This window comes from Salmo trutta, chromosome 36, assembly GCF_901001165.1.
Source record: "Salmo trutta chromosome 36, fSalTru1.1, whole genome shotgun sequence".
Classification (NCBI taxonomy): Eukaryota; Metazoa; Chordata; class Actinopteri; order Salmoniformes; family Salmonidae; genus Salmo; species Salmo trutta.
This window is the reverse complement of record NC_042992.1, coordinates 28,518,898-28,543,662: the sequence shown is the minus strand read 5'-3', so window position 1 is coordinate 28,543,662 and position 24,765 is coordinate 28,518,898. Positions and strand designations below refer to the sequence as shown.

At 43.0% G+C, this 24,765-nt stretch overlaps 1 protein-coding gene across 1 annotated transcript; it reads left to right on the top strand.

Annotated features, from left to right (window-relative positions):
• The first annotated feature begins 7,357 nt into the window (after positions 1-7,357).
• Positions 7,358-19,475, top strand: LOC115175783 (gonadotropin-releasing hormone II receptor-like). The gene is made up of 3 exons (XM_029735295.1): positions 7,358-7,900; positions 17,909-18,110; positions 18,951-19,475. The coding sequence occupies exons 1-3, from the start codon at positions 7,358-7,360 to the stop codon at positions 19,367-19,369; spliced, it is 1,164 nt and encodes a 387-aa protein (XP_029591155.1). The 3' UTR covers positions 19,370-19,475.
• Positions 19,476-24,765: the final 5,290 nt, after the last annotated feature.

Sequence of the window (24,765 nt, the reverse complement as noted above, 5' to 3'; positions counted from 1 at the left end):
AGATTGTCCATCCCAGCTGATTTGTAGGGGTGCAGATTTTGCAGCTCTTTCAGAACATCAGCTATCTGGATTTGGATGAAGTAGAAATGGTGGGGGCTTTGGCGGGTTGCTGTGGAGGGTGCCGGGTAGTTGACCGGGGTAGTGGCAGCCAGGTGGAAAGCATGGCCAGCCGTAGAGAAATGCTTATTGAAATTCTCAATTCTAATGGATTTATCGGTGGTGACAGTGTTTCCTAGCCTCAGAGCAGTGGGCAACTGGGAGGAGGTGCTCTTATTCTCCATGGACTTTACAGTGTCCCAGAACTTTTTGGAGTTTGTACTACAGGATGCACATTTCTGTTTGAAAAAGCTAGCCTTAGCTTTCCTAACTGCCTGTGTATATTTGTTCCTAACTTCCCTGAAAAGTTGCATATCACGGGGGCTATTCGATGCTAATGCAGAACGCCACAGGATGTTTTTGTGCTGGTCAAGGGCAGACAGGTCTGGAGTGAACCAAGGACTATATCTATTCCTAGTTCTACATTTTTTGAATGGGGCATGCTTATTTAAGAATGTGAGGAAGTCACTTTTAAAGAATAACCAGGCATCCTCTACTGACGGGATGAGGTCAATGTCATTCCAGGATACCCCGGCCAGGTCGATTAGAAAGGCCTGCTCACAGAAGTGTTTTAGGGAGCGTTTGACAGCGATGAGGGGTGGTCGTTTGGTCGCAGACCCATTACGGATGCAGGCAATGAGGCAGTGATCACTGAGATCTTGATTGAAAACAGCAGAGGTGTATTTAGAGGGCGAGCTAGTTAGGATGATATCTATGAGGGTGCCCGTGTTTATGGATTTTGGGTTGTACCTGGTAGGTTCATTGATAATTTGTGTGAGATTGAGGGCATCAAGCTTAGATTGTAGGATGGCCGAGGTGTTAAACATGTCCCAGTTTATGTCACCTAGTAGCACGAGCTCAGAAGATAGATGGGGTGCAATCAATTCACATATGGTGTCGAGGGCGCAGCTGGGGTCAGAGGGTGGTCTATAGCAAGTGGCAACAGTGAGAGATTTGTTTCTGGAAAGGTGAATTTTTAGAAGTAGAAGCTCGAATTGTTTGGGTACAGACTTGGATAGTAATACAGAACTCTGCAGGCTATCTTTGCAGTAGATTGCAACACCGCCCCCTTTGGCAATTCTATGTTGGCAGAAATGTTATAGTTAGGGATGGAGATTTCAGGGTTTTTGGTGGTTTTCCTAAGCCAGGATTCAGACACGGCTAAGACATCCGGGTTGGCAGAGTGTGCTAAAGCAGTGAGTAAAACAAACTTTGGGAGTAGGCTTCTAATGTTAACATGCATGAAACCAAGGCTTTTATGGTTACAGAAGTCAACAAATGAGAGCACCTGGGGAGTGGGAGTGAAGCTAGGCACTGCAGGACCTGGATTAACCTATATATCACCAGAGGAACATAGAAGAAATAGGATAAGGGTACGGCTAAAGACTATACGAACTGGCCGTCTGGCACGTTCGGAACAGAGAGTAAAAGGAGCAGGTTTCTGGGCACGATAGCATAGATTCAAGGCATAGTGTACAGACAAAGGTAAGGTAGGATGTGAGTACATTGGAGGTAAACCTAGGCATTGAGTAATGATGAGAGAGATATAGTCTCTAGAGACGTTTAAACCAGGTGATGTCATCGCATATGAAGGAGGTGGAACAACATGGTTGGTTAAGGCATATTGTGCAGGGCTAGAGGCTCTACAATGAAATAAGACAGTAATCACTAACCAGGAAAGTAATGGACGAGGCATATTGATATTAGAGAGAGGCATGTGTAGCCAAGTGAACATATGGGTCCAGTGAGTGGTTGGGCTGGCTGGGGACAGATTCAGACATGTAGCAGGCCGGTGCAAACAAGCTAGCAATTAGTAGGCCGGGGCTAACAAGCTAGCAGAGGCTAGCGAGGCCACACATCCAACCTGACAGAGCTTGAGAGGATCTGCAGAGAAGAATTGGAGAAACTCCCCAAAAAAAGGTGTGCCAAGCTTGTAGTGTCATACCCAAGAAGACTTGAGACTGTAATCACTGCCAACGGTGCTTCAGAAAAGAAAGTACTGGGTAAAGGGTCTGAATACTTATGTAAATGCCCAAAATTCTAATAACCTGTTTTTCCTTAGTCATTATGGTGTTAAGTGTACAAAGCGTTGAGTACACCTTCTTAATATTGTGTTACATCCCCCTTTGCCCTTAGAACAGCCTCAATTTGCCAGGGCACAGACTCTACAAGGTGTCGGAAGCGTTCCACAGGAATGCTGGCCCTTGTTGACTCCAATGCTTCCCACAGTTGTGTCAAGTTGGCTGGATGTCCTGTTCATTTTTGATACACACGGGAAACTGATGAGCTTGAAAGAATAAGCAGCGCTGCAAACCGGTGCGCCTGACATCTACTACCATACCCCACTCAAAGGCACTTAAATCTTTTGTCATGCCCATTCATCCTCTGAATGGCACACTTACACAATCCATGTCTCAATTGTCTCAAGGTTTAAAAATCCTTCTTTAACCGTCTCCTCCCCTTCATCTACACTGATTGAAGTGGATTTAACAAGTGACATCAATAAGGGATCATAGCTTTTACTTGGATTCCCCTGGTCAGTCTATGTCATGGAAAGAGCAGGTGTCCATAATGTTTTGTACACTCAGTGTAAACTGTGTGTATATATATATATATATACACTGCTCAAAAAAATAAAGGGAACACTTAAACAACACAATGTAACTCCAAGTCAATCACACTTCTGTGAAATCAAACTCTCCACTTAGGAAGCAACACTGATTGACAATAAATTGCACATGCTGTTGTGCAAATGGAATAGACAACAGGTGGAAATTATAGGCAATTAGCAAGACACCCCCAATAAAGGAGTGGTTCTGCAGGTGGAGACCACAGACCACTTCTCAGTTCCTATGCTTCCTGGCTGATGTTTTGGTCACTTTTGAATGCTGGCGGTGCTTTCACTCTAGTGGTAGCATGAGACGGAGTCTACAACCCACACAAGTGGCTCAGGTAGTGCAGCTCATCCAGGATGGCACATCAATGCGAGCTGTGGCAAGGTTTGTTGTGTCTGTCAGCGTAGTGTCCAGAGCATGGAGGCGCTACCAGGAGACAGGCCAGTACATCAGGAGACGTGGAGGAGGCCGTAGGAGGGCAACAACCCAGCAGCAGGACCGCTACCTCCGCCTTTGTGCAAGGGGGAGCAGGAGGAGCACTGCCAGAGCCCTGCAAAATGACCTCCAGCAGGCCACAAATGTGCATGTGTCTGCTCAAATGGTCAGAAACAGACTCCATGAGGGTGGTATGAGGGCCCGACGTCCACAGGTGGGGGTTGTGCTTACAGCCCAACACCGTGCAGGACGTTTGGCATTTGCCAGAGAACACCAAGATTGGCAAATTCGCCACTGGCGCCCTGTGCTCTTCACAGATGAAAGCAGGTTCACACTGAGCACGTGACAGACGTGACAGAGTCTGGAGACGCCGTGGAGAACATTCTGCTGCCTGCAACATCCTCCAGCATGACCGGTTTGGCAGTGGGTCAGTTGTGGTGTGGGGTGGCATTTCTTTGGGGGGCCGCACAGCCCTCCATGTGCTCGCCAGAGGTAGCCTGACTGCCATTAGGTACCGAGATGAGATCCTCAGACCCCTTGTGAGACCATATGCTGGTGCGGTTGGCCCTGGGTTCCTCCTAATGCAAGACAATGCTAGACCTCATGTGGCTGGAGTGTGTCAGCAGTTCCTGCAAGAGGAAGACATTGATGCTATGGACTGGCCCGCCCGTTCCCCAGACCTGAATCCAATTGAGCACATCTGGGACATCATGTCTCGCTCCATCCACCAACGCCACGTTGCACCACAGACTGTCCAGGAGTTGGCGGATGCTTTAGTCCAGGTCTGGGAGGATATCCCTCAGGAGACCATCCGCCACCTCATCAGGAGCATGCCCCGGCGTTGTAGGGAGGTCATACAGGCACGTGGAGGCCACACACACTACTGAGCCTCATTTTGACTTGTTTTAAGGACATTACATCAAAGTTGGCTCAGCCTGTAGTGTGGTTTTCCACTTTAATTTTGAGTGTGACTCCAAATCCAGACCTCCATGGGTTGATAAATTGGATTTCCATTGATTATTTTTGTGTGATTTTGTTGTCAGCACATTCAACTATGTAAAGAAAAAAGTATTTAATAAGATTATTTCTTTCATTCAGATCTAGGATGTGTTGTTTAAGTGTTCCCTTTATTTTTTTGAGCAGTGTATATATATATACACACTGTATATATACTGTATATATACACTTAGTGGGCAGTTTATATGGTACACCACCCCTTTCACGAAAGTGGTTCACTTCTACAGACAGTGAGTCATGTAGCCATGGCTTGCTATATAAAGCAGGCAGACAGACATCGAGGCATTCAGTTAGTGTTCGATTTAATATTAGACTGGGGAAAATGAGTGACCTAAGCGACTTTGAGATTGGTATGATCGTCGGTTCCAGTATCTTCGAAACGGCTGGCCTCCTGGGCTTTTCACACACGACAGTGTCTAGTGTTTATCGAGAATTTTCCAACAAACAAAAATCATCCAGTCAGTGGCAGTCCAGTGGGCGAAAACAGCACGTTGATGAGAGAGGTCGAAGGAGAATATCAAGAATCGTGCAAACTAACGGGGCCAAAATAAGAAGATCCAGAACTGCATCTTGGAACGCACAACTTGTTGGTTCTTGTCACGGATGGGCTATTGCAGCAGACGACCACACCAGGTTCCACTCCTATCTGCTAAAAACAAGAAGAGGCTCCAATGGGCATGCGATCACCAACACTGAACAATTGAGGTGTGGAAAAACATTGCCTGGTTTGAAGAATCCCGGTTCCTGTTGCGTCATGCAGTTGGCAAAGTCAGGATTTGGCTTAAGCAGCATGAGTCCATGGCCCCATCCTGCCTGTTGTCACGGTACAGGCTGGTGGCAGTGGTGTAATGGTGTGGGGAATGTTTTCCTGGCATGTTGAGTCCCTTGATACCAGTTGAGCAATGTTTGAACGCCGCACCGTGTAGAATCCATGCCAACAAAAAAAATCAAGCTGTTCTGGATGCAAAAGGGAGGTCTGACCTGGTACTAGATGGGTGTACCTAATCAAATCAAATGTATTTATATAGCCCTTCTTACATCAGCTGATATCTCAAAGTGCTGTACAGAAACCCAGCCTAAAACCCCAAACAGCAAGCAATGCAGGTGAGGAAGCACGGTGGCTAGGAAAAACTCCCTAAAAAGGCCAAAACCTAGGAAGAAACCTAGAGAGGAACCAGGCTATGAGGGGTGGCCAGTCCTCTTCTGGCTGTGCTGGGTGGAGATTATAACAGAACATGGCCAAAATGTTCAAATGTTCATAAATGACCACCATGGTCAAATAATAATAATCACAGTAGTTGTCGAGGGTGCAACAAGTCAGCACCTCAAGAGTAAATGTCAGTTGGCTTTTCATAGCAGATCATTGAGAGTATCTCTACCGCTCCTGCTGTCTCTAGAGAGTTGAAAACAGCAGGTCTGGGACAGGTAGCACGTACGGTGAACAGGTCAGGGTTCCATAGCCGCAGGCAGAACAGTTGAAACTGGAGCAGCAGCACGGCCAGGTGGACTGGGGACAGCAAGGAGTCATCATGCCAGGTAGTCCTGAGGCATGGTCCTAGGGCTCAGGTCCTCAGAGAGAGAGAGAAAGAAAGAAAGAGCGAAAGAGAGAATTAGAGAGAGCATACTTAAATTCACACAGGACACCGGATAAGACAGGAGAAATACTCCAGATATAACAGACTGACCCTAGCCCCCCGACACATAAACTACTGCAGCATAAATACTGGAGGCTGAGACAGGAGGGGTCAGGAGACACTGTGGCCCCATCCAATGATACCCCCGGACAGGGCCAAACAAAAAGAATATAACCCCATCCACTTTGCCAAAGCACAGCCCCCACACCACTAAAGGGACACTTCAACCACCAACTTACTATCCTGAGTCAAGGCCGAGTATAGCCCACAAAGATCTCCGCCAACGCACAACCCAAGGGGGGGAGCCAACCCAGACAGGAAGACCACGTCAGTGACTCAACCCACTCAAGTGACGCACCCCTCCTAGGGACGGCATGGAAGAACACCAATAAGCCAGTGACTCAGACCCTGTAATAGGGTTAGAGGCAGAGAATCCCAGTGGAGAGAGGGGAACCGGCCAGGCAGAGACAGCAAGGGCGGTTCGTTGCTCCAGAGCCTTTCCGTTCACCTTCACACTCCTGGGCCAGACTACACTCAATCATAGGACCTACTGAAGAGATGAGTCTTCAGTAAAGACTTAAAGGTTGAGACCGAATCTGCATCTCTCACATGGGTAGGCAGACCATTCTGTAAAAATGGAGTTCTATAGGAGAAAGCCCTGCCTCCAGCTGTTTGCTTAGAATTCTAGGGACAATTAGGAGGCCTGCGTCTTGTGACCGTAGCGTACGTGTAGGTATGTACGGCAGGACCAAATCGGAAAGATAGGTAGGAGCAAACCCATGTAATGCTTTGTAGGTTAGCAGTAAAACCTTGAAATCAGCCCTTGGATGCATGTCATATGACCTTTTGAACCTACATTATTCAGAAATGAAGATGGGTGTTGTTAAGAAACATTACTGATGACAAACTTAACTGACCCACTATTTGTTTTGTGTCCCATCTATGATCTATTATCGATACTAGAATATTGCCTTAGCTATTGCCTTAGCTATAAAGATTAGTATAAAGCTTTATGTTAAGGAATATTACCGAGGTCAAAATACCAGACCCATCATTAGTTTCCTTTGCAGCTGCAAAGGAATACACTGCCAAAGCGTATATCAGCTGCCAAAGCGTATATCAGCTGCCAATCCATATATGAGCTTTAGGAGGCTGAAACTGCACTTAGGCAGTAGGCTGGCTGTGTGCCTGTGCACTTATATAAACCATCCTAAATTCATTATTGGTGCCAAGAGAATGTTGTCCTTGTTGTGGCCAATGTTACATTCATTTCTGTTTTCACTTACAGCCGTTGAAAATTAGCCAGCTGGCTAAATCTGGCACATTTACAGAGATGTTGGTTCAACAGTAAATGCCCCAAATAGTCATATTATACTGAATTATTTATTTCCTCACCCAGCCAACATATTGAAATTTGTCCCAGTCAGATAAACCAAATCAAGTCAAGTGAATCACGTTCTAAAGTGATTTCATTACAAATGAAAACTATTATGATGAGGATAAGAATGATGATGCTGAAGATGAGGAGGATAATGATCTAATTATTTTCTTACTCCCAGGATGTCGGATGACAGGATGTCGGGAAACTTGTCTCTTTGGTCGGCGACGCCAATGTTCCCACCAGAGAACTCCTCATTTAACTCCTCCCTCCCTCCGTCGTTCACGGACTGGGAGGCACCCACCTTCACCGCCGCTGCCCGCGTCCGCGTGGCCGCCACCATGGTCCTCTTCGTGTTCGCTGCCTTCTCCAACCTCTCCGTGCTGATCAGCGTGGCATGGGGCCGCGGGCGCCGCCTGGCCGCCCATCTCCGGCCACTCATTGCCAGCCTGGCCTCTGCAGACCTGGTGATGACGTTCGTAGTAATGCCGCTGGACGCGGTGTGGAACGTCACCGTGCAGTGGTACGCCGGTGATACCATGTGCAAGCTGCTGTGCTTCCTCAAACTGTTTGCCATGCACTCGTCTGCCTTCATCCTGGTGGTGGTCAGCCTGGACCGCCACCATGCTATCCTGCACCCATTGGATGCGCTGGATGCCGGGCGCAGGAACAAGAGGATGCTGCTCGTTGCCTGGGTCCTCAGCCTGCTCCTGGCCTCCCCACAGGTGGGTGTACATACGGTAGCATCTACATCGTTCTCAGACTACAGCATATCAACATGGATAGCCAATTAGTAAACCTTGTATTGATTGATTGCTGATCCACTATCTTACTAGCCTGTTATCCACATTGAATATCACTCCATTTCACTATAGTTTGACTTCACTGAATCATTTTGCGCCCGCATTCAATTAATCATTTGCGCCTATGTTTGTAATGGTTATGCATAACAATGCGGTCCATGACTGGATCACCATTTACGAATCAGAAAACCAAATCTTTTGATCGACAACATTTTCCCACATGGGTCTTAAGCTAAACCTTACCATTGTTTCTTAGAGGACTACTTTCTAGCTGATCAAAGTGTCCTTCTACTGGAACAGGTCCAGACTGAGTCGTGTATAGGAGCAATAGTGAAATGGAGAGCTATTCAGTTTGGATTCCGGGCTAGTAAGAGAGCAGGGCTGCAATCGATCATAAGTTGCTCACTGTCTTCCTCACACAATAGAGCATACAGTCAGTGTTCTGCCAATCAAATTAAGTCCTATGGGTAGGTGGGTGGTGCATTGTGAGGAAATTATCTCTCAGCAAAAAAGAGAGCATTTTTAAGGTTGGTGTATTCAACTGTAATTCTATAGGACAAACACACCAGCTCTTGATTGTTGGCTGTAGTAATGTGAGTAGAATGGCTTAGAAGAGGAAGCAGCTGAAGCAGTCGTCAGCTTGGTAACAAAGTGTTTCTCTAGTCAAATAAAATGATCAAATTGGCTGAGGAGGTCAACTGCATATTGATTATAGTCCCATCCCAATCCAAACAGTAGTGCTGTGAATGATATAAGCCTTTACCCACCCTGACAGGCAGGGAGAGAGAGAGAAGGCAGGGAGGGAAAGAGAGATTGCTTTCACTCAAGTGTATATACAGTGCATACGGAAAGCATTCAGACCCCTTGACTTTTTCCACATTTTCTATGTTACACCCTTATTCTAAAATGTATGAAATTGTTTTGTCCCCTCATCAATCTACACACAATACCCCATAAAGACAAAGCAAAAAAAGTGTTTTAGATTTTTTTGCAAATGTATAAAAAATTCAAAGTATTCAGACCCTTTACTCAGTACTTTGTTGAAGCACCTTTGGCAGCTATTACAGCCTCAAGTCTTCTTGGGTATGACGCTACAAGCTTGGCACACCTATACTTGGGGAGTTTCTCCCATTCTTCTCTGCAGATCCTCTCAAGCTCTGCCAGGTTGGATGGGGAGCATCGCTGCACAGCTATTTAAGGTCTCTCCAGTGACGTTAGATAAGTCCAGGCTCTGGCAGGGCCACTCATGGACCATGGTAGACTTGTCCCAAAGCCACTCCTGCATTGTCTTGGCTGTGTACTTAGGGTCATTGTCCTGTTGGAAGGTGAACCTTCAGCCCAGTCTGAGGTCCTGAGCGCTCTGGAGCAGGCTTTCATCAAGGATCTCTCTGTACTTTGCTCCGTTCATCTTTCCCTCGATCCTGACTAGTCTCCCAGTCCCTGCCGCTGGAAAACATCCCCACAGCATGATGCTGCCACCACCATACTACACATTAGGGATAGTGCCAGGTTTCCTCCAGATGTGACACTTGGCATTCTTGTCAAAGAGTTGAATCTTGGTTTCATCAGACCAGAGAATCTTGTTTCTCATGGTCTGAGTCTTTAGGTGCCTTTTGGCAAACTCCAAGCAGGCTGTCATGTGCCTTTTACTGAGGAGTGGCTTCCGTCTGGCCACTATACCATAAAGGCCTAATTGGTTGAGTGCTGCAGAGATGGTTGTCCTTCTGGAAGGTACTCCCATCTTCACAGAGGAACTCTGGAGCTCTTTCATAGTGACCATCGGGTTCTTGGTCACCTCCCTGGCCAAGGCCCTTCTACCCCGATTGCTCAGTTTGGCTGGGTGGGCCAGCTCTAGGATGAGTTTTGATGGTTCCAAACTACTTCCATTTAAGAGTGATGGAGGCCACTGTGTTCTTGGGGATCTTCAATGCTGCAGAATTGTTTTGGTATCCTTCCCAGATCTGTGCCTCGACACAATCCTGTCTCGGGGCTCTACAGACAATTCCTTCGATCTCATGGCTTGGGACCTTATATAGACAGGTGTGTGTGCCTTTCCAAATCATGTCCAATCAATTGAATTTACCACAGGTGGACTCGAAACAAGTTGTTGAAACATCTCAAGGATGATCAATGGAAACAGGATGCACCTGATTTCAATTTCGAGTCTCATAGCAAAGGGTCTGAATGCTTTTGTAAATAAGGTATTTCCGATTTTTATGAAAAAAACAGTTTTCACTTTGTCATTATGGGGTATTCGGTGTAGATTGATTAGGATTTGAATTTATTTAATCAATTTTAGAATAAGGCTGTAAAAACAAAATGTGGAAAAAGTCAAGAGGTCTGAATACTTAATAAGGCACTGTGTATATTAATTCATTTGAGATGTATTGTCAATTGGTCTTTATAAACAAAGCATGTGGACTTTTTCAATTTTACTCCTATTGAAACCATTTTTCTTTTGCAATATTTTTGTATTTACATGTATTTCATGCCAATAAGCACTGATTTTGAATTTGAATTGAGAAATGAGGGAGTAGATTTCATTCCATGCTCACAGATCAATTTGTAGCCGAAAGTACAGTACTTTGGACACTCAATCAATTCCATTTGATTTGATTTGAGTTCAGAGTTGAAGGCCCCATTGCACTGCACAGAGAGAAAATTGCTTTCCCTCCCAGCATGGCTAGATTTCTGAGTGTTCCCTCTTTTTTTTTACTGTCACAGAGAGAGAGTTTACCACAAATCCAATCCCCTTAATGTCAGCGCCTCGGAGAGATGACATTTCTGGCTGTCAGTGGACACAACATTGGAGGTGCTAGTCAGTGGCTGTTGTTCCAAATTAATAGGAAGGGAACAACACAGAACTTCTGCTGTAGGAGGGAGGGAGAGACACAAGGCGGGGGAGTCAGTCGACCGTAGACAAGGGAGAGAGATGTTAGCTCAGAGAAAGGAGGGTGGGTGGTGAGTTGTGGAGAGATCAATGTGGACCCTTTACCAACCACACACACACACTAGACATGGATTGCCATTCTATGGGAAATACATGTTCCTGGTTAAGCAATTAAGTCAACCCATCTTATGGTGACTGAACACAGCGCTGGTGACTGTGAAGAGAAATAAATGGATTAATCAATCCATCTCATTTACTATGTACGCAGGCACGCACACACGCAGGCACGCACACACACACTTTAAATGATGATAATCATGGAGCAGATATTATGTGCAGACAGAAGCCATCTCATCTTGAGTGTTTCCATGTTTATGCTTACTAATTGACCAATGATTTTCAAGGATTGGTGAAGTTGGTCAGTGGTTCAATTCATTCAGCACAAAACCTGGTTGAATCAACATTGTTTTCACATCATTTCAACAAAATAAATCTACTGTATGTGATGACATTGAATCAACGTGGTAAACTGACTGGATTTTCAGAAAGTCATCAATTTAATAAGGGAATTTTGTATTTTTTTCACCCGGCTTTTAACCTAAATCCAATGACATGGTGACAATTTTTGTTGATTTCATGTTGAATTCATGTTGGTTGACTTTACCACTGAACAAAAATAAAAATGCAACATGCAACAATTTCAAAGATTTGACTGTTTAATCTGCTTCTTGATATGCCACAACTGTCAGTGGAATGGATTATCTTGGTCAAGGAGAAATGCTCACTAACAAGGATGTAAACAAATTTTGGCACAACATTTTAGAGAAATAAGCTTTTTGTGCATATAGAACATTTCTGTGGTCTTGTCACGTCCTGACCATAGTAAGCTGTTATTTTCTATGGTAGAGTAGGTCAGGGCGTGACAGGGGGGTTTTCTAGTTTAGTTTTTTCTATGTTGTTATGTTCTAGTTTTGTATTTCTATGTTGGGTTGTTCTAGTTTTGTATTTCTATGTTGGGCTTTGTTTGGGATGATCTCCAATTAGAGGCAGCTGGTCATCGTTGTCTCTAATTGGAGGTCATATTTAAGTTAGTGTTTGTCCCACCTGGGTTTGTGGGAGATTAATTTTGAGTAGTGTATGTTTCACCTCTGCGTCACGGTTTGTTGTTTTGTCATTCAGTTTATTTATGTATTGCATAGTTTCACTGTATAAATAAAATGTGGAACGACACACACGCTGCACTTTGGTCTTCTCCTTTCGACAACCGTGACAGGTCTTTTATTTCAGTTCATGAAAAATAAAGAACACTTTATATGTTGCGTTTATGTTTGTTTAGTATAAATGTATTTACGTTTGTGCCCAGTGGTAGGTGACTGAAAGACGATTTTATTAGCACTTTATTAGCACAGTACAGCAGAACGGTGGCACCCTCAAAGGCCCTCATCAAAAACAGTGCCAAAAATAGAATAGCGAAGTGAAGCTCTCCCAGCAGGCAAAACTGGTTGCAGTGATGTTTTTCTGACATCTTCTGTAATGTCATGGTATACTATTTGTAAAAGTTGTATTTTCCAGAAAAAAACATCTTTACCTAGGCGTAATATTGCTGACTTTTCTTCAACCAGAAAAACTGTTTACATTCATAAGTCCTTATGATATTTTCTCAACTTTTGTCTGCTACGATAGCTATAGATATGAGGACATTATGATGGAAGGTGTTATAAGGGAAGGGAAGCTATTATCTTCTGGTTCCCCATGCCATTTGTATTTGTGTAATTATAAGAGATATGTGTGTCTGAGAGTGATGTCTGCAAACAGTGCCTTCAGAAAGTATTCACACCCCTTGACTTTTTCAAACTGTGTTGTGTTACAGCCTGAATTTAAAATGGATTAAATACACTGCTCAAAAAAAATAAAGGGAACACTTAAACAACACAATGTAACTCCAAGTCAATCACACTTCTGTGAAATCAAACTGTCCACTTAGGAAGCAACACTGATTGACAATAAATTTCACATGCTGTTGTGCAAATGGAATAGACAACAGGTGGAAATTATAGGCAATTAGCAAGACACCCCCAATAAAGGAGTGGTTCTGCAGGTGGGGACCACAGACCACTTCTCAGTTCCTATGCTTCATGGCTGATGTTTTGGTCACTTTTGAATGCTGGCGGTGCTTTCACTCTAGTGGTAGCATGAGACGGAGTCTACAACCCACACAAGTGGCTCAGGTAGTGCAGCTCATCCAGGATGGCACATCAATGCGAGCTGTGGCAAGAAGGTTTGCTGTGTCTGTCAGCGTAGTGTCCAGAGCATGGAGGCACTACCAGGAGACAGGCCAGTACATCAGGAGACGTGGAGGAGGCCGTAGGAGGGCAACAACCCAGCAGCAGGACCGCTACCTCCGCCTTTGTGCAAGGAGGAGCAGGAGAAGCACTGCCAGAGCCCTGCAAAATGACCTCCAGCAGGCCACAAATGTGCATGTGTCTGCACGTGGAGGCCACACACACTACTGAGCCTCATTTTGACTTGTTTTAAGGACATTACATCAAAGTTGGATCAGCCTGTACTGTGGTTTTCCACTTTAATTTTGATTGTGACTCCAAATCCAGACCTCCATGGGTTGATAAATTGGATTTCCATTGATTATTTTTGTGTGATTTTGTTGTGAGCACATTCAACTATGTAAAGAAAAAAGTATTTAATAAGATTATTTCTTTCATTCAGATCTAGGATGTGTTGTTTAAGTGTTCCCTTTATTTTTTTGAGCAGTATATATATTTTTTTCACTGGCCTACACACAATACCCCATAATGTCAAAGCGAAATTATGTTTTTTTAATTTTTTTACAAGTGAAAAGCTGAAATGTCACTAAGTATTCAACCCCTTTGTTATGGCAAGCCTAAATAAGTTCAGGAGTAAAAATGTGCTTAACAAGTCACATAATAAGTTGCAATACTAGTGTTTAACATGATTTTTGAACGACTACCTCATCTCTGTACCCCACACATACAATTATCTGCAAGGTTCCTCAGTCGAGAAGTGAATTTCAAACACAAATTCAACCACAAAGACCAGGGAGGTTTTCCATTGCCTCGCAAAGAAGGGCACCTATTGGTAGATGGGTAAAAATAAAAAAAGCAGACATTGAATATCCCTTTGAGCATGGTGAAGGCATTAATTACACTTCAGATGGTGTATCAATACACACAGTCACTACAAAGATACAGGCGTCCTTCCTAACTCAGTTGCTGGAGAGGAAGGAACCCACTCAGGGATTTCACCATGAGGCCAATGGTGACTTTAAAACAGTTACATAGTTTAATAGCTGTGATAGGAGGATGGATCAACAACATTGTAGTTACTTCACAATACTAACCTAAATGACAGAGTGAGAAGAAGGAAGCCTGTACAGAATCCAAATATTCAAAAACATGTTTGCAACAAGGCATTAAAGTAATACTGCAAAAGAAATAGGCAAAACAATTCACTTTTTGTCCTGAATACAAAGTGTTGTGTTGATTTGGATTTGCCCCAAACACACATTACTGAGTACCACTTTCCATATTTTCAAGCATAGTGGTGACGGCATCATGTTATAGTTATGCTTGTAATCATTAAAGACTGGGTAGTTTTTTAGGATAAAAAGAAAGGGAGTTACAATTTTGTCTTAAATCTACTTGAAAATCTATGCCAAGTATCAGAACTCAGGATAAGGCCCAGATGCAGACAGCTAGAGTCACAGATGTTTATTGACTCAAACAGGGGGCAGGCAAAAGACTTGTTTACCTCTATTGTAATCGCTCCTCTTTCACCCCAGCTGCCAAACTAACCCTGATTCGGATGACCATCCTACCCATGCTAGATTACGGAGACAAAATGTATAGATCGGCAGGTAAGGGTGCTCTTGAGTGGCTAGATGTTCTTTACCATTCGGCCATCAGATTTGCCACCAATGCTCTTTATAGGACACATCACTGCACTCTATACTCCTCTGTAAACTTTTCATCTCTGTATACCTGTTGCAAGACCCACTGGTTGATGCTTATTTATAAAACCCTCTTAGACCTCACTCCTCCCTATCTGAGATATCTACTGCAGCCCTCATTCTCCACATACAACACCCATTCTGCCAGTCACATTCTGTTAAAGGTCCCCAAAGCACACACATCCCTGGGTCGCTCCTCTTTTCAGTTCGCTGTGGCTAGCGACTGGAACGAGCTGTAACAAACACTCAAACTGGACAGTTTTACCTCAATCTCTTCATTCAAAGACTCAATCATGGACACTCTTACTGACAGTTGTGGCTGCTTTGTATGATGTATTGTTGTCTCTACCCTCTTAACCTTTGTGCTGTTGACTTTGCCCAATAATGTTTGTACCATGTTTTTGTACTAGTACCATGTTGTGTTGCTACCATGTTGTTGTCATGTTGCTACCATGCTGTGTTGTCATGTTTTGCTGCCTTGTTATGTTGTTGTCTTATGTCTTTCTTTATGTAGTGTTGTGTCTCTCTTGTTGTGATGTGTCTCTCTTGTTGTGATGTGTGTTTGTCCTATATTTATATAGTATTTAAAAAAAAAAATTATCCCAGGGCCCGTCCCCGCAGGAGGCCTTTTGCCTTTTGGTAGGCCGTCATTGTAAAGGAGAATTTGTTCTTAACTGACTTGCCTAGTTAAATAAAGGTTAAATAAAAAAAATACATTAAAAAAAGACAGGTCAAAGGCAGGCAGAGGTCCGTAATCCAGGGCAGAGTCATTAAGGTACAGAACAGCAGGCAGGCTCGGGGTCAGAGCAGGCAGAATGGTCGGAACCAGGGAAACAGAACTTGAGACAGCAGGGAGAAAGGAAAACATGTTGGTAAGACTTGACAAGACAAGACAAACTGGCAACAGACAAACAGAGAACACCGGTATAAATACACTGGGGATAATGAAGAAGATGGGCGACACCTGGAGGGAGGTGGAGACAAGCACAAAGACAGGTGAAACAGATCAGGGTGTGACAATACCTGAAAATTGTTGTCTAGCAATAATCAACAACCAATTTGACAGAGCTTGAAGAATTTTGAAAAGAATAATGGGCAAATGTTGCTCAATCCAGGTGTGGAAAGCTCTTAAGAGACTTACCCAGAAAGACTCACAGCTATAATCACTGGCGAAGGTGCTTCTACAAAGTATTGACAGGGGTGTGAATACTTATGTAAATTAGATATTTCTGTATTTATTTTCAATAAATAAATAAAATAAATCTAAAAACATGTTTTCACTTTGTCATTATGTTGTATTGTGTGTAGATGGGTGTAATTTGTATTTATTTGATCCATTTTGAAATTGAGGCTGTAACACAACAAAATGTGGAATACGTCAAGGGGGTATGAATACTTTCTGAAAGCACTGTAGCTGACAAAGCCAAAGGAAATACGCTGATTAACATTGATTTGTGTGTGTCCTTGTGCGTTTAATTGATATTGAGTACTGGTGATGGAGGAAGTGGAAAACAGCGAGCAAGAAGCGGTGTGTATGACAGTCTGTCATGAATTGCATGAAACACTGAGAAAGTGCAAGAATTTGCCTTAATAGTAAATTATAATACAGCAAAGGGAAGAAAACGATATTATGCTAGTTAAAATATATTTTTTAAGACTATTTGAAATATAAAAGCATAGACAGTTAATTTCCTCCATTCCAGATAGGAATGCAGGACTAGGGTAAGATGTGAGAGCAATATGAACCCTATCTATGGATCATAACTGGAGTAAAGATAATTCATTTATTTCCAACCTCAAGAGTAACAAAGTATTGGCCTAAACATTCACAAAAGCACCCATGGGCTATCACACTTGTGCTCAGTGTTAAAATAAAGGAGCTGGCAGCCTATTTAGTTGGTGTGGAGCAGCAGCTGTCTAGACAGTCAGTAGGTCAGATGTAAAAATAGGTGGTATTTATTTACTGTACAGGTAATGGAGGAGACTGGATACAGAGGTTGTATTTACAAAATATATAAATGCAGAAACATTATACCAAAATAGCTAACAAAAATATGTTCTTAATACTTAATACTTATCTTGTTAAATTTATAAACATAAGCATTTACAATAAACAGTTAAAACACCCCAAAATGGGAGTGGCAAAAGTCATGAACATGACTGGCGATTGTGCTTGCTCAGTACTGTACAAGATTACTGTATTATATTACAGATTCCTGATATGCTATAACAAGGCAATTTAAAAACGATAGAGATTAAAAAATGATAGAGATTTATGCTTTAGGACTTTAGTCTTCACATTAAATTCATATAACTGTTATATCATATCACTTCTATATCATATCACCTCTGGTGCAGAAACTGTTTTGAAAGGAATCATCATTCTAACAGATTAGAATAGATTGATTTTGTAATAGATTTCTGATTAGGTCATTCAAAGGCGGCTGAGTGCGTGAAATTGTCTGTCCTATGTAATTATACTTTTCTTCACTCCATTAACGTATGTATGTATAGTAATTCTGTACTTATTAATGCATCATTGCCCTCATAACTGACCAATCAATTTACCACACCAGGAGACCAAGTTAACATGGTATTTTATTTCTGATAGGCGCTACATATCATCTACCCTGTACAGCCAGAGAATGGGCCCCACCCTCTGAGGGCTCGATTCAACCCTTATCGCGGAAGTTCAGTACTATAGCGCAATTGGAATTTAAAGGACATTTCTAATTGAGCCGGATTATGCATTGCTTACTGTGAATGCAGTCTCCAAGGATCAATGAACATTGCCTTTAAACTTCAATCACACTATAGCGTTGAACCTCCGTGATACGGATTGAATCAAACTCCGAGTCTCATTCGTCTCTAGGTTTCTTCCCTCTAGGGAGCTTTTCCTTGTCACTGTGCTTCGTATGCGCTTGCTGGTCAATAGGTCAGGTTTACTTTAAAGACCTGTTGCTGTCAAGAAGGCTTGAAATACATTTTGTATTGATTGATTAATAGACCTTTATCATGATTTCTCACTACCCGTTTGTCTTTCTTTATCTCATAGCTGTTCATTTTTCGAGCAATCAAAGCCGAGGGAGTGGAATTCACTCAGTGTGTGACGCATGGAAGCTTCCACCATCGCTGGCAAGAGACGGTCTACAACATGTTCCACTTTGTCACGCTTTATGTGTTCCCCCTGTTAGTAATGAGCTTCTGCTACACCCGAATCCTCATCGAGATCAGCCGTCAGATGCACAAGGGCAAAGGTGTGTGTCTGTGTGTTAGTGTAAAAGGTGAAGAGACTCTGCACACTGCATTCTTTGCTTTTGTGATATATTTGACTATTGGATGTTTCGACAACACATACTTGATTGTCATATTTAGAGCCCAGAGTTGTTACTGTCCACAGGATCTGACCAAGAAAATCTCTTCTTTTTTTGTACCTTTATACACTGAACACCTTCCTAATATTGAGTTGCACCCCCTTTTGCCCTCAGAACAGCCTCAATTCGTCGGGTTATGGACTCTACAACGTGTCGAAAGTGTTCCACAGGGATGCTGGCACATGTTGACTCCAAAACTTCCCACAGTTGTGTCAAGTTGGCTGGATGTCCTTTGGGTGGTGGACCATTCTTTATACACACAGGGAACGGTGTATGTTACAGTTCTTGACACACTAAAACCAGTGCACCTGTCAACCCGTTCAAAGGCACTTAAATCTTTTGTCTTGCCCATTCACCCTCTGAATGGCACACATACACAATCCATGTCTCAATTATCTCAAAGCTTAAAAATCCTTCTTTAACCTGTCTCCTCCCCTTCATCTACACTGATTGAAGTGGATTTAGTGATATCAATAAGGGATCATAGCTTTCACCAGGTCAGTCTATGTCATGGAAAGAGCTTGTATTCCTAATGTTTTGTACACTCAGTGTTATAATCTCACTTTTTGTACATCTAATACATGAATCAATCAGTCATAGTCAGGTCCTGATCAGGTTACATGGTCAGGAAAACCCAGGGCTCTTGTTATCGTCAACGCCTTCAACTTACATAGTACCATTCCATATCTCCTCACAAACTGTGTATGTCTGTTATCACTTCAGGTGGGGAGCCGTGCCTGAGGCGAAGTGGTGCCGACATGATCCCCAAGGCGCGAATGAAGACCCTGAAGATGACCATCGTGATCGTGGTGTCCTTCGTGATTTGCTGGACGCCATACTACCTCCTGGGCATCTGGTACTGGTTCCAGCCAGCCATGCTCCAGGAGACACCCGAATACGTCCACCACGCCCTTTTCGTCTTCGGCAACCTCAACACATGTTGCGACCCAGTGATCTATGGCTTCTACACGCACTCCTTCCGGGCTGATCTGGCTGATGTGGTCGCCTGCTGCTGCCGCTGCCGATCGCAGAACATCTCCCCGAGGTCCTTGGACCGCCTGGCTTGTCGGAGGGGCAGGGCAAGCAGAGAGGCAGAGTCTGACAATCCCAGTGGTGACCAGCCAAGTGGAAACCTGGGGTAGATATCCGTGGGCCTCTTGTTCAACTGCAGTGTAAAAAAATACATATGTTGATTTAACGTACAATTGTAAACCAACCAGCTGCAATAGGATTGTGAGTTTGCTCACATTTGGGCATACAGTAGCTGAAGTAACATACATTCTCAAGTTGAATTGTATGTTCACTCGACTTTGAATTTTAGGTTGAGTAAACATACAATTTAACTAGAAAATGTATTTAACCTTATTTGCATATTTCCCTGAGTGCCTTGCCTTTTGAGTGAATTGTATTTACCACCCATGACTGTATTTGTTAGTGACAGAGACATGGTTGATGTATTCAATGGTTTTCAGTACTGTAGCTATCCCCAAGTGAGTGTCTAAGTTAATATGTCATCTTTAAAATGTATCTATTTATGATAATATATTCTATAAATCGTAAGGTATTTTTTTGAGGGCCTAGTTACACCCTAACACAATGGTCTGAAACTCTTAGTTATAGGTCACACCAAGCCTGCATGTCACATTATGCTGGCTTGCAAAGTGGTGTATAATTCCTGTTGGAATCTAGCCAGAGTGAGGATAGCCAACAATTGGAACTTTTAATAACCCACAAGGTCCATTCAGAATGACTGCCGGGGTAAGGAATGTTGATTATTAAGACAACCTAAATCATATAAACTGGAACAGACATCTCAGAAACAGGTGCATTAAGTCCAACTACTAACAGATTGGATTAGTTTAGAAACATTTATGTTATTTATGTTTGTGTAGCATAAGATTAACCAATCAAAGTACATGCAAAAACACAAGTATTGAAACAAACCATTCTGAAACTCAACCTGCAAAAGAGCATGCTGGGAAATATGAATATGTTGGTGTGGTTTTGATTTGTTTTGAGAAAACATGAATTTGTAAGTTTATTCAACAAGCGTTTTAAAATTCAGCTAACTTCGAGCAGAGACTGTTGAGTAAACACACTTTAACACATTAACTCAAATGCCGCTCAACTCACAGAATAACACTTGGTTAAATTGGCTGGTTTACAGTGTGTGGGATGGAGATTATTTTACTCCCTGATCTGTTTAGTGCCCGTTTCCCAGACCCAAATTAAGGGCTCTTGTCAAAGCGACTCTAACAGGCAGGAGGGGTGAAGTCAGGCGCAGGAGACTAAGGTAGATGAAACACACGTTTAATGAACAAAGTCCAAAAGTGACGTAAAACAAGGCAGGGTACAAAACTCAAGCGACAGGTAAGAACCCTAAATGAGTCGGGACGCAGCCCAGCAAACCCTAATGCCTAAACACAGAATGGCAGAGGAAAATCAAATCCCCAACCTACGATAAAACGACACAAAATAATCCCGCACAAACCCAAACCAAAAACAGACAGACTAAATACCCCCACTAATGAACTAACACAAAACAGGTGCTAACCTAAACAGACATCACCAAATGAAAAGGAAAAGGAAAAGGAGATCGGTGGCAGCTAGTAGGCCGGCGACGACGACCGGAGAGGCGCCACCTTCTGTAGACGTTGTGACAGCTCTATTCAATCTGTATCGCTGAAGTTCAGCTTTACAGCATAATTGAAATTTAAATGCGAAGACTGCATTCACGGTAAACACTGATTAAATAGAGTCCTAAGACTAAACCAAACACGTGGTCAATTGAGACTCCATTGAAATAGCTTTTTAGTCTAGGTTATGGCTTAATCTGGAAAACTGGCCCTTTTTCTATTTCCTGTGTCACATACAGCTTCATAAAGCTTGGTAATGGAAGAATGGATTCTAGAACATTACCCGTATTATTGAGTGGGTCCTGGCAGTTCCACTATGAATGTAAAGACCTCCAGTGTCTTACACAGAACACTCAAACACTTCCTTTAAACCAGTCTCTAGGGGAATATCTAGTTAACTAGTACCTTGGATTAAAAGTACATTTCTTCAATGAATGACTTTGTATTTTGGGATTTCAGTGACGACCCTGGTTGCAGTACAGTACATTCCTAGAAAGGACAGCCGTTGAACCTTTTTTTCTAAGAGGTTAGATATATCCACAGAACAGTATAGACTTCCTAGAGAACTGCTTCGCTTCTGACACTAACCAAACAACTCTTATGTACCCAAGGAGGATCATATTGAACATCAAATATTTGGACCACATACTTTGGGTCTTTGGCCAGGGAGGACAGAACCTTGGGACCTCTTTTGAATTTCTATCCTCTGGATCATCACACGGGAATTACTACAAGATGAACTAACTGGGCATTGTTGATGTCTCAGCAAGAACCAAACGCTCATTACAACTAATTCCTGAGTAAGTCTGTCCACAGGCTTCTGTATGTCTTAAACAAATCCTACTGTATCGAGACAGAATTGTTTTGGTGATACAGCGTAGGCTCAGTTGAACTGTTTCTGAGAAATGTTTACTGCTTTAGTCAAAGGGAAGGCAATTACAATTTAGGTCTCCATGGAGCCAGTGACGTTATAAGCTAGACCCAGAAAAACAAATGCCAGTGAGTAGGCAACGGGTCAGTGTTTAATGAGGAACAAATTCCTATACAGAGATTTGTGTTTTCTCAACGTCTTGTGTTGTACTCAGCCTAATCATCTCTGTTTACGCACCTGACATATTCAACTCTTGTAATCATCCCATGCATGGCTAAAACGTTCCACAGAATCTTATTGGTCCAGTATGGACGAATTTCGCTGTTTGGATCAGGTTGTCTTATTTTTCCCCTATTTATGTTTGTCACAGAAAAGGGTTTGTTAACAAAAATATAGCAAACAACTACTTAGCGCTATCTCAAATACTTTTTGTAAGGGGCCAGGACTGCCAAACGCCATATTCTTTTCGAAGTCTTCCATTGGGTAATCTGAGTACGTTCCCCCATATATTATACTAGCAGTGGATAGACGGTCATCACTGAACTCTATGCAGGGCTGTGACTGTATCCCTGAAGGAGGGTCCAGTCGTAAAGTACACCACCTCTTCTAGTGTCAACTCTTCTCCTGGTCCCTCGAGATTGGACTGGAAGTTGCCCCACTCCTTCCTGTTGCTTCCATCGTCAACAACCTCTTGACCAAGAGCGTCTCGATGATCTCAACAGTCTGTTTGATGTCGATGAAGCACATTGTGCCACAGAATAGCTCTGGGTGCTTCTCCAACGCCTCCGAGTTATTTCATCTTTAAACTTAGCGATGGCTGCTTGATTCTTCATGTTGAAATGCCAGTAAAGGTACTCTGAAACCACCTTCCTCTATTATTTGTCCTTGATTTTCTGTCGGTAACAGTAGCACCCAGCGTTCTTGAACATATGGATGTTCTCCAGCATGGTGCAACTGAAAGTGTTGATGTCCTTTGACTGGAACAGTTTATCCAAGATTTTCTTGACACACAAATCCAACATTTATTTAGTGTCAGTGTTGAATTTCACAGTTATTTTTCTTTGTGACCGCCGTTGTCCACTGCCTCTTCGTTAGTGCCATTGAGTATTGTCTGTAAACTTCACTATAATGGCATGTTACGGATCTTTATAGGGCCAGACTACAAACAAAACAAACGAAACACAACAATAATGTGGTTTTAATAATAAGTGCAAGATACAGTGCCTTCGGAAAGTATTCAGACCCCTTGACCTTTTCCACATTTTGTTAGATTACAGCCTTATTCAAAAATGGATTCAATATTTTTTTCCCTCATCAATCTACATACAATACCCCATAATAACAAAAAAAAAACAGGTTTTATAGATGTTTGCTAATTTCTTAAAAATAAAAAACGGAAATATTACATTTACATAAGTATTCAGACCCTTTACTCAGTACTCTGTTGAAGCACCTTTGGCAGCGATTACAGCCTTGAGTCTTCTTGGGTATGATGCTACAAGCTTGGCACACCTGTATTTGGGGAGTTTATCCCATTCTTCTCTGCAGATCCTCTGAAGCTCTGTCAGGTTGGAAGGGGAGCGTTGCTGCACAGCTATTTTCAGGTCTCTCCAGAGATGTTCGATCGGGTTCAAGTCGGAGCTCTGACTGAGCCACTCAAGGACATTCAGAGTCTTGTCCTGAAGCCACTCCTGCGTTGTCTTGGCTGTGTGCTTAGGGTCGTTCTCCTGTTGGAAGGTGAACCTTTGCCCAAGACTGAGGTCCTGAGCTCTCTGGAGTAGGTTTTCATCAAGGATCTCTCTGTACTTTGCTCCGTTCATCTTTCTCTCAAACATGACTAGTCTTTTAGTCCCTGCCACTGAAAAACATCCCCACAACATGATGCTGCCACCGCCAAGCTTCACCGTAGATATGGTGCCAGGTTTCCTCCAGACGTGATGCTTGGTATTCAGGCCAAATAGTTCAATCTTGGTTTCCTAAAACCAGATAATCTTGTTTCTCATGGTCTGAAAGTCTTTAGGTGCCTTTTGGAAAACTCCAAGCGGGCTGTCATGTGCCTTTTACTGAAGAGTGGCTTCCGTCAGGCACTCTACCATAAAGGCCTGATTGGTGGAGTGCTGAAGAGATGGTTGTCTTTCTGGAAGGTTCTCCCATCTCCACAGAAGAACTATGGAGCTCTGTCAAAGTGACCATCGGGTTCTTGGTCACCTCCCTGACCAAGGCCCTTCTCCCCCGATTGCTCAGTTTGGCCAGGCTAGCCAGGTCTATGAAGAGTTTTAGTGGTTACAAACTTCTTCCATTTCAGAATGATGGAGGCCACTGTGTTATTGGGGACCTTCAATGCTGCAGACATTTTTTGGTACCCTTCCCCAGATCTGTGCCTCGATACAATCCTGTCTCGGAGCTCTACGGACAATTCCTTTGACCTCATGGCTTGGTGTTTGCTCTGACAAGCACTGTCAACAGTGGGACCTTATATAGACAGGTCTTACCAAATCATGTCCAATCAATTGAATTTACCACATGTGGACTCCAATCAAGTTGTAGAAACATCTCCAGGATAACAAATGGAAACAGGATGCACCGCAGCTCAATTTCAATTTCGAGTCTCATAGCAAAGGGTCTGAATACTTATTTTTAATACATTTGCTAACATTTCAAAAAGCCTGTTTTCAATTGTCATTATGGGGTATTGTGTGTAGATAGATGATCCATTTTAGGTTAAAACATCTTTAGGATAGGGGGTGGTCTTTTGACATCCGGATGAAAACCGTGGCCAAAGTAAACTGCCTGCTACTCAGGCCCAGAAGCTAGGATATGCATATAATTGGTAGATTCGGATATAAAACACTCTAAAGGTTATAAAACTGTTAAGATTATGTCTGTGAGTATAACAGAAGTTATTTGGCAGGCGAAACCCGAGGACAAACCATCCATGAAAATATTTGTTTTGAGTTCACTGTGTTTTCAATTATTTTTCTATGGTAAACTAGATTTTTGAGGCACCTGGTTGCAGTTCCTATGGCTTCCA

Coding starts and splice junctions, on each gene's coding strand:
- LOC115175783 (XM_029735295.1), top strand. CDS start 7,358: ATGTCGGATGACAGGATGTCGGGAAACTTGTCTCTTTGGTCGGCGACG. Junction 7,901..17,908: donor TGCTCCTGGCCTCCCCACAG/GTGGGTGTACAT, acceptor TTTATCTCATAG/CTGTTCATTTTTCGAGCAAT. Junction 18,111..18,950: donor TCAGATGCACAAGGGCAAAG/GTGTGTGTCTGT, acceptor TTATCACTTCAG/GTGGGGAGCCGTGCCTGAGG.